Source organism: Lycium barbarum, chromosome 6 (assembly GCF_019175385.1).
Source record: "Lycium barbarum isolate Lr01 chromosome 6, ASM1917538v2, whole genome shotgun sequence".
NCBI lineage: Eukaryota > Viridiplantae > Streptophyta > Magnoliopsida > Solanales > Solanaceae > Lycium > Lycium barbarum.
This window is the reverse complement of record NC_083342.1, coordinates 104,624,791-104,635,346: the sequence shown is the minus strand read 5'-3', so window position 1 is coordinate 104,635,346 and position 10,556 is coordinate 104,624,791. Positions and strand designations below refer to the sequence as shown.

General features: G+C 35.0%; 1 protein-coding gene across 2 annotated transcripts; it reads left to right on the top strand.

Moving 5' to 3' along the window:
- The first annotated feature begins 2,767 nt into the window (after nt 1-2,767).
- On the top strand, nt 2,768-10,263 carry LOC132645184 (sugar transporter ERD6-like 5). 2 transcript variants are annotated; one of them, XM_060361995.1, is made up of 19 exons: nt 2,768-3,041; nt 4,575-4,722; nt 5,167-5,229; nt 6,217-6,306; nt 6,386-6,445; nt 7,078-7,143; nt 7,236-7,301; nt 7,379-7,454; nt 7,558-7,622; nt 7,905-7,997; nt 8,124-8,204; nt 8,291-8,375; nt 8,469-8,512; nt 8,588-8,650; nt 8,730-8,789; nt 8,904-8,957; nt 9,100-9,159; nt 9,247-9,361; nt 9,471-10,261. In XM_060361995.1, the coding sequence occupies exons 2-19, from the start codon at nt 4,588-4,590 to the stop codon at nt 9,590-9,592; spliced, it is 1,398 nt and encodes a 465-aa protein (XP_060217978.1). In that variant the 5' UTR covers nt 2,768-3,041; nt 4,575-4,587; the 3' UTR covers nt 9,593-10,261. The 2 variants fall into 2 exon arrangements, with proteins under 2 accessions (XP_060217978.1, XP_060217980.1); XM_060361997.1 differs by lacking the exon at nt 2,768-3,041 and having other exon boundaries at nt 4,604-4,741; nt 9,471-10,263.
- Nucleotides 10,264-10,556: the final 293 nt, after the last annotated feature.

Below are 10,556 nucleotides of genomic sequence, written 5' to 3'. Positions count from 1 at the left end.
CCGTCCCATAATAAGTATCACCTTAGCGAAAAAAAAATTGTCCCATAATAAGTGTCACCTGAGGAAACCAAAACATAAATTGGCTAGTTTTTTCCGAATCTACTCTTAGACGAAAATTGAAAAGTTAAAGTAACATCTAAAATGATGATTGGACAAGCCACATAGTAACTTGGAATTATTAGATTCCTAATGTCAAAAGGACTACTACTCATGCATGCTCTAATCAAGAGAAACAAATAATTTATTTTTATTATGTGGAGGTAATTCAGTAAACTTCACATTGCATTATTAGTTTCTTAATATGCGTGTTTTTGGTTATGGTGACACTTATTATGGGACGGAAGGAGTACTTAATATCAAACTTTTGATACTCTAATGCATGCAAAGACATTCCGTATATTTTACTCAATCGGTGAAGGTGGTGCAGCTATAACTATTGTTTTAGAGATCAGCTATGTAGCCCTTTTCCTCCATACATTACACAACTCGAACCTTTTTGAGTACTATAGTTACTAAGTAAGTTATTACCATATCAGATATGTCCTATGAACTAGTGGGCTAAAACAGTTCAAAGATACTCTTAACATGATGTGATATTATCCGCTTTGGGCTAAGCCCGCACGGTTTTCCCCAATTAAAAGGCCTCACATCATTAAGAGTATCTAACTCCTTATAAACAGCTCCCTTTTATTTTCAGCTATCAATGTGGTGCTTTGTTCGCACACCCTACAATCTCCCCCTCGAACTAAGTTCCACATGACTCATTACAAAGGTTGTAAACCGACCCATAGACGGGCAAAGGCACTAAGCCGGGCCCCACGCCACACTCCGCCATCTTCATACTCGTCCCGCCAAACCATTGACTCTGATACCAGTTTGTTGGGCTAAAACGGTCCAAAGATACTCTTAACATGATGTGATATTGTCCGCTTTGGGCAAAACCCGCACGGTTTTCCCCAAAAAGGTCTCACTTCATTAAGAGTATTCAACTTCTTATAAACAGCTCCCTTTTCTTTTCAGCTATCAATGTGGTACTTTGTTCGCACATCCAACATGAACATGCATAAAGGGATCAACTGAAAGTTTTGCATTTGCATGCAACTGGTTTACTTCTAGGATTGTCACCTATGCTTCAACTTCTTGTTTGAATGGAGCCCTTCAGGTATGCATCATCTCTAGAATTGCTCGAACCGTTGTGTTTGTTTGTTATTCAGATTCTGAAAGTTCTGCATTTTACTAGGTGTGTTCTTCATGTTCACAATTTTTTCCGGGTTGATGATCCCATTTGTTGCAAAGATAGTGCCAGAAACAAAAGGCCGCACGCTTGAAGAAATTCAGGAATCCATGACATAGCTTAGCTGATATTGATTTTGTTTTCGAGAATAAGGACAAAATTCATGCACATCTGATGATTTATTGTAGAGTTCATTACTTAAACGGTCACTCTAAATTATTAAAAGTAGACGAACAAAGTCGCTTTCTTTCATTTGTATAAGAAAAATCACGTATCTTGATATGTTATTTCATTCAAAAAGTCACTTTTATTTCTTGTGTTATAAAAAGCCACTTATTTTTTGTTATTTAACTCAAAAGGTCACTTAAGCCGGATAGTGATATACGTAGTTACTTTTTAATGACATGACACCTGAAATTAAAGCACAAATGAAATATACGAAACTCAAGATAAGTGGACTCTTTTAGCACACCCCTTAAGAAAATATAACTCCTACTAAAAAATAAGTAGTTTTACCCTTAATTAAATACTAGTAGTAACTAGTTAATATAGTTTCTTGATTACAAAAATACTCATTTATCTAAATAGGGGTAAGTTTGGAAGAAAATAATTAATTTTTTCTTGATTATGCAAGTGAACACTTATTTTGAACCAAAATAAAAAAAGGTAAGCGAATGCTTATTTTGCGCAGGAGGGAGTATGGATTATGGAATAGTGCATGTTCAGGAATCTAGTCTTTCAATGAACTAGGATTCCAGTTTTTGTGATCAGTATACCCATTAAAAATTAGTACATTATTATAAATTACCTGAGAAAAAGAAGCTATTCATAAAATATGACATCAGGCTGGAAAAGTCAATCTTGGAAAACTTTTTTTTTTTTTTTTTTTTTTAGCTTAAGACATAAAAAACGTTTCTCGTACTTATAAATTACCTTCCAAGTACTGTAACAGATTCACCAACAAACATCAGATACCAAACTAATATATGTTACGTCTAAGGTATCAATCACTTAAAAAAAAAAAAAAAAAAAAAAAAAAAAAAAAAGGAAAAAAACAAGATGTGAGCCACCAGCCACAAGATATTGTAGAGTTTGCTTGAGTGAAAAATGAAATACCAACTAAAAGTTGTAGTACTTTTTAGTGTTGGTGGTCCCCAATTTTTACTATTTAGGTTGTGAATTAAAGATTATATGTCCTTTCATATTCAAGGGTAACGTAACCGGTATTTTGATTAATTTCCATATAATAATCAGTATTTCGAATAACTTTGAAAGATGGTTAGAACTTAGAAGCATATATAGTAAATGTAAAATAAAGGAAGAAGTTTTTTTTCCCAGCCTTTACTATCACTCAACGAGTCAACCACATACATATGTTTTCCTTATTATTCTGTAATTAAATAATTTCCTTAAATAAAATATCTTTTAACTGTTTAGAAGTTTGGCTAAACAGGAAAAAAAAAAAAAAAGACAAAGAATACCAGTCGCGTATTTCAAGAAAAACGTGCATTACATCATTAATTCCAAAATAATATGGATTGGTTGGTCGTCATTTTCAATTACCGAGAATCATCCAAAAAGCAATGATTTTTTAATAAGGGGTTAGTTGATTTTTTGTCTTTTTTATTTATCTCCATGATGATCATACGAGGTCTTCTTATTAAAATGAGAATGGCGGTCCTGACGCATAAAATAGTACGTAGTTTTCTAGTGTATACATATTTCTGTCTGCTAATGCTGTACTCCACTTGACACTCCCTTTGGCTTTTCACCAAACCTGTTTTTTGTGCTGGAGGTCATTAGATTGGTAAGATCACAAAACCTTCAACCAGGTTTTGTTTTGAGTTTAGCTACTAGTTTTTTACATTTCTTGTTTAGCCTCTATCTATCTATATATATATATATATACTACTGAACTAAAGAGAGACCATGATAACCTTGATTTTTGTAGATTTTGAGCATATGCTTCATCATGCATGCTTATTTAAGAAATCCATGCTGCTATCTATTTGCTATTCTAGAATCAACTTGTAGCTAGACTGTAGTATCTACTTCCTATTTTATGATATGTTCTTAACATGAACAATTTTGGTGCTGTTTTGTGATTCAGATTTGAATCCAACTGTGCTTTTTGAAGTTTTCTAACTTGGGGTTCTCATTATTAGTGTATTGTGTAGTAGTGAGAACCAGTGGCGGATTCAGGATTTTGAATTCGGGGGTGCTGGATCCAGGAATTTTGAGTTCGGGGGTGCTCTATTAACTATTTATATCTGTTTCCTTTATATTTTCTATACAGCTATACACTCCGTGACTGAATTTAATGGGTGCTGGAGCACCCAAAAATTGTACATGGGTCCGCCACTGGTGGGAACCACCTGTTTGAATAACAGTTCCATACTTATTTTTCTTGTCTTTAATTTTATTGGTATCTAAAGTTGTGTTTTTCCTTATTTTGTTTTCTTTAGCGAATGATCAACAACTATTACGTCTCAATTTAAACTAGTCAGGGTCGACTATATAAATCGTCAGTATCCATTTCCTTCAATTACCATATCATATATACTCCAATACTCATTATTAGCCACTAAGGGCTCTCTTGCAATTCCTATTGATATACATATCTCTAAACAAAATTAATGAGCCTCCTAGCGAACACTTACCTAGGGTAAGCGTATCATCATGACTAAGCGTAATACGGACTAGTTGGCTATCTTGATCTTTTGCTTCCATGTAATTGTTAGTATTACTGTGTAAACCAAAAACATGAATTAATCTTGAAAAACATAAAAAATGCATTAATCTAAAAATATCAGAATCCTCAGAACTCACTGTGTGTCCTTAAGGAATTTAATCCCCTCGCTATACCCGAGGTTATGATTTACTTTCTCCCAAGATAAAACAAATATACCTGTTAATGGCGTAGCAGTACCTCAAACCCCACTAACTTCGGCGAACGCAAATTCGGCAGCAAATCACACAACTCTACTATAATTTTGTTCCGAACAAATGCAGAAAACAATTTGGAGGGAAAAGAATTCTGATTTCTGTATCTAAAACTGAGGCTAGGCCTCTGAATTTATAGGCAATGAAAGGGTGAGATGGAGAGGTGCAATCCAAAAGGTGTCTTTTGGGTGCACTCCAAAAGGTATCTTTTCTCATTTCCCATTCACACCTTAAAATCTCAACAGTTATTCTGTTTTTTTGGCGAAGTCTGCTCGGATTCTGAGAGATTGTATATAGCTCAGGATACCTTTTATAGCTCTCTCGTGAAGTATTGGACACATTCCCACTCTTCTAAACTTCTAGTTTCATGCTTAACGGTGTTTTCCTTTTTCTCCAGGTAGCAACATAATATGACCCAAAGCATGGAAGAAAGTTTGTTAGATAGGAATAGTGTCAATAAAGCAAGTTGGGAATCCCATTTTACTGCAAATGTTGTTTTGAGCTCCTCAGTTGCTGCCTGTGGTTACTTTGCATATGGATTTGCTGTAAGTATTACTTGTAAAGGTATGAGATTTTGAGGTCTGTTAATTCATATTATGGGTGTAGTGAAGGTACATAATTTTCCATCTATGATAAAACTGAATTAAGCATCCATTTTGTCCAGCATATGTTTAGAAACATATATCTGTTGGTCTTCCTACTGTGTCCTAGCGCCACAGGCGTGAAAAATGCATAAAATTTGGTTCCTCGTTCGATCTAGAGTCTTCAGGGCATGTTTTATTTCAGCATATCTATAATCTATCCGTACAAATCAGTTTCCTCTTGAATGTATTAAAAATTTAATGGTAGGAAACATGCAACTGTTCTTAAGCACTATAACATATTTCTCAAATAGCATACTTCAGATTTCTCGTAGTGTAATCTAATGACCTGAGGAATTTTTTTTAAAGGGCTTCCACTGATTGTTGCTGGCTGTGTGTCCTTTGCAGGTTGGATATGCATCTCCTGCTCAATCAGGGATCATGAATGACCTGGGACTCTCTATAGCAGAAGTAAATATTTTACTACAGTTTTTTCTGGGTACAAAAGCGGCAGAACTGCTCTGTCACACTGACCTGATCAGCATTTAGCCCTGTTCTGAGATCTTGAAAAGTGTAGATACAGTAATTCAACTGCAAAACAGGGAATAGTTGAAGTACTAGAAGACGCTTAACCCATAATTAGTAACCTAGTCCAGGAGTTATGTGCTGGCTCCGGATTAATCTCACAGCCTGTTACATGTAAAGTGAAAATATCGAATCTATTTAGGGTTTAAAGATGTTCACTTTTTTTTTTTGTTTGATCAGTCAAAGAGGTCCTTAATCTAATTGCTAGATATGTAGACAAGTGTAGTGATGCATGAATTGCTGTTTACTTACATAACATTTGACATGACCACAAAATATACTGGGAGTGCATCAGTATTCACACATAAATTGAGTTATTCTCGTATAAAGCAATCATGAAATTGTTTGTTAAAAGCTTCCATTTTTCTAAGTGAAGAGGTTAAACGTATGTTTGTTTCTTCCAAAGCATGCCAATTAGGTTCTTGCTAAATCCTAGCTGAAATGGGGAAATAGTGAATGCAAGAGCAAGAACAAAACTCCCTTGAAGGAAAATTACATGTCTTTGGGAGTTATGCTATGTTAGAGTCTACTGTTAGTATCAATATAACACGATCTCTCTCATTTAGTCAGGTAGCTTTATATTAGGGGTTCCTTCTTCATTTATGTGCATGTGTATTTTGTAATTAAACGCACGATTCACAAATTTAACCAAGAGGTTCATTTAGATTTAGTTTCTATCCTTTGTCAAGATGTTCTCTTCCACCACGAACAGATTTGGAATTTCAATGTCTATAATGACAGTCAATTGAAATGCATTTTTTCATCAGGATAAACTTTTTCCTTTTAAATAAGATCGAATAAATTGAATAAACAAAATAATTAGTATTTCTCTTTCCATAGTCTGATTTATTCTTTTTCTTTCCTTTTGTGGAGTACTCGGTTTTTGCTTCAATCATGACATTTGGAGGAATGATTGGGGCTCTGACAAGTGGAAAAGTGGCTGATCGTTTTGGCAGGAGAGTTGTATGTCTCTTTTTCTTTGCTAACTTTATTGAACTTGAATCAACTTTTTGAGTTCCTAATTGGTTTATAATAAATGCAGGCAATGTGGATTTTGGATTTATTTTATATCTTGGGCTGGTATTCAATAACCGTTGGCAAGGTACAGAAGAATATCTTTTACCTCAAGCACAACATGGAAATAACTTTTCTACTGTCCCTCTCTCTCTGTTTGTGTGCGCGCGCTCTTTATCTCCCCTCCCTTTATTGCTTCCAGTCAGGCCATGTTACATGTGTTAGGCAAATAGCAGCATAGCATATTGATTATCTGATTAACTCAGTCAAGTTGCAGCAGAAGATATTGGCAAAATATAATCAATGCTATAACATGTGTTAATCCTACAGCATGTCCATTATCTGATTAGATCAGACAAGTTGCAATAAAAACTATTGGGGAAATATAAAAGACACTAGGAACTGATTCAAACATTTACATGACATTGATAGTGCTGAAAAAATCAGATTTTAAGGCAGTGGCTGCCTCTTAAAGTATATCGTCACAAGAAAAAAGAACACACACACACACAGCGTATATGATATATAAGCTTTAGTTTAAATTTTCCACATACGTGGGTAAAGTCCAAGTATGTGCACCAACTGCTTATACGTTGGATTCGCCCTTGTCTTCATCTTCAACATACTATACATCATCATTTATGAACTCTTTCTTTCTCTGACTCCCTATTAGCCTTATCCTTATTATGGTTCAACTTACATGTTTGTGCTTGTCAAAAGAGAGCTTGGTGGCTTGATGCTGGAAGGTTGCTGATGGGAGTTGGTGCAGGAATTCAGTTGTATGTGGTAATTTATTAAATATTTTCCGATAACTTTTTCCGTTCTTTAGACCAAAAAAGGTCTGATGCATAATGCAACCTGAATTAAATTGCAAACAGGCGCCTATATACATTTCAGAGGTCACACCGAAAGATATCCGAGGGTGCTTTCTAGCAGCTGCTTCAGTAAATGAAAAACTTTGTTGATTTTGGTTTGTGGGTACAACTCTTTTTCTCTATGTATAAACATTGGTGTTTTGCAGTTTACGCTGACTCTTGGCTTTTCACTGGCGTACTACATTGGGAATAACATGAGCTGGCGCACTTTAGCTCTAGTAGGTAATGGTACAATGCATGCAACAGAAAAGAGAATATGAAAAAGAAGATGCCTGATTCTATAGAGGTTTCCTTTTTAATTTCTTGAAATTGGTTGAACTTTCAGGTGCTACCCCTTGTTTTATACAGATGCTAGGTGTATTCTTTATACCAGAGTCTCCTCGGTGGTTGGTGAGTAAATTATTCACAAAGAATATTAGGTGGCATTAACTGAACATTCTGTTCCAACTATTTCAACAGGAATTATAAAGAGAAATACAATCTACAATCACTTTATCCCAAGTGGATTAATACTGATGTTATTGGATATGTACTGCTGCAAGTTCAAGCATATATGTTTCCTCTTTATTCCTATATTATTTCTATAATTTTCTCAGAAGAGCTGTTTTATTATTTGATTTTAAGCTATCTAGCTCCTATGGTAAATGATATCTGATGTTGTTCGATTGACAGTCGAAAATTGGTTTTGAGAAGGAGGTAGAAGCATCACTACAACGTCTGAGGGGGGAAAATGCAGATATTTCCGCTGAAGCAGCTGAAATAAAAGTAACAAGTTGCTCTAAAATGTCTAATCGAGCACTGTTATTTACTTGTTTGTCCATTTCATATTTTTCTATTGAAGTCTAGTTCTAGAAGAGCTGCTATTACTAAAATCTCTCCTCTAATTAACAGGACTATACTGAAATAGTTCAGCAACACTCAGGATCCAAATTTATGGATTTGTTCAGTAGGAAATATGCCCATCCACTGATTGTAAGCTTTATGCATAACCCTGCATTGATATACTTAAGACTTTAGATGATATGTCTGATATTTCTGTGGATATTCAATATCATAAGGTTGGAACGGGGTTAATGGCTCTCGTACAGTTTGGAGGGACCAGTGCGATAACTTCTTTTGCCAGTTCAATTTTTCGAGCAGCTGGTAACAACTATCAGAAATAAAGTCTGTTTGGACTAGAATATTTCAGCCTTGTATTTATAGGCACACATCTAAAAGTTAAGCTCATTTTACAAGGTTGTTCGGCAGACTCAGCATCTAGAGTCATGGCTGTTCTCCAGGTTCTCAACTCTTAATAGTCCAGTTTAATAAAAGGCCGTTAAAAAGGACACTCAGACAGTCATTCTTCAATTCAGGTTCCATTTGCTGCCATGGGTATTATCCTAACCGAAAAAGCTGGGCGACGATTTCTTATGATGGTTAGGTCAATGACTGTGGGTTCATGTCGCTTTGCCAATAAAATAACAATTTGAATAAGCATCACCATTTCGTTTGCAGGTTTCTTCTGCTGGGGCTTGCTTAGGATGCTTTCTTGCTGCATTGGGATTTCTTTTCGAGGTGCTAAACTTGGTGATATATTTGAATTACTTCTTCAGTTTCCCATTTGCTTTGCCACATATTCATCTCGATGCGATGCTCACTATATCGATGATTCTGCTTTACCATGAACAGGATCTTCATCAATCAGCCGAGCTAACCTCTTCAATGGTGTTCACTGGCATAATGGTTGTGAAAACATCCTTTTTTTTTTATTCACCTATAGCTTGCCTAGGTCCTGAGATTTGCATTCCGGTGTTGACTTCCATTTTGCCTTGTTCATATGTTGTTACCTCTATATTCTATCATCATTTTGTTGATCTTTCACCAGCTCTTTTCTGTATCTTTCACGATGGGCATGGGTGGTACACCTTGGATTATCATGTCAGAGGTGCGTCAAAAGACGAATTTTATGATGTCATATTCACACAATATGTTATACACATTCAGCCAAACTGAAAGTCAATCTCCATTTCAGATACTTCCTATAAACATTAAGGGTTCTGCTGGAAGTCTTACGACATTGGTCAGCTGTTTTACTTCTTGGATAGTTTCTTATGCTTTTAATTTCCTATTCCAATGGAATGCAGCAGGTAATGCCTGCCATTCTTCATCTCTTCTCTATAGCTGGCTTTTGTACTAAAATTCTCTTCTAATTTATTCAACTGGTTGAGTGGTTTATTGATGTGTCAAAACTTCCAGGAATATTTTTCGTGTTTGCATTCTTTTGTGGCTCAGTCATTGTATTTGTTGCAATGCTGGTACCAGAGACTAAGGGACAGACACTTGAAGAAATCCAGGCATCGATGACATTACTCCAATGATACGTTCTTCATTCATGAGTGCTTATTTTGAACTTCATCAGACTATTTTATCATTCAGAACCGGAACTGTATATTAAGATTGATGTTTGATTTCTTCATATTTAAATATTGACCGATATATCATAAACATGAATGTGCTTATGAGTAAGTAAAGATCACAGATTTGGAATTGCAGTAGAACCACATTTCAGTACTGGATGGGGCAGGCAACTGTTATAACGTGTGAACATTGCCTGGGATCTTAAGCAGTGAATTGAAATGAGCTTTCTGTTCATATCTAGTAAAGCTGGATAGTTAGGAAATGTAACCAAAAGTTGAATGAACTGATACAAGTACTATCTTGAAAAAAAATAAAAAAATACATTTATATATTTAAAACATAAAGTAAATTAGTCAAAAGAAAAAATACCAAAATTACAATGATACACCTACTATCTGGAAAAGAAGTACTTTATATCAACCTTTTGAAACTCTTAACGCATAATTATAAACGAAATGGGACAAAGAAGTTGAACAAAAAGCTAAGGGTGGAGATACAGACTTCCTGTTCTAATAGGACTGTATTGGTTAACCTTTTTGAAAGGGAACCTCTTAAGTTTATCTCATTTTTACCTCCAACGCTTTAGTGGAAAAAAAAAAAAAAACAATCCCTCCAAGCGTTGTACGGTCCAACTAATCTGAATTTGTGCCGGACTTATGTTAAAGGTGACTTTATTCTTAGATTTAAACCATTAATTAAGAGTGGAGGGTACTTATAGTAGTGTTGACAACAACATATTTTAATTTAATATGATTAACTATGATCGGTGTTATGTCATTACGTATACTCTTCTCGATCGTTAAAACAAGTGATGGTTAAAATATAATATTATGAAAGTTCACCGCAAAATCTAATTTTGGAAAGATTAAAAATCTGAGAATTTAAGGGTGGTCTCTATTTTTTGGTCTCACTTAATAAAATTAC

Coding starts and splice junctions, on each gene's coding strand:
- LOC132645184 (XM_060361995.1), top strand. CDS start 4,588: ATGACCCAAAGCATGGAAGAAAGTTTGTTAGATAGGAATAGTGTCAAT. Junction 6,307..6,385: donor ATCGTTTTGGCAGGAGAGTT/GTATGTCTCTTT, acceptor TAATAAATGCAG/GCAATGTGGATTTTGGATTT. Junction 7,998..8,123: donor CTGAAGCAGCTGAAATAAAA/GTAACAAGTTGC, acceptor TCTAATTAACAG/GACTATACTGAAATAGTTCA.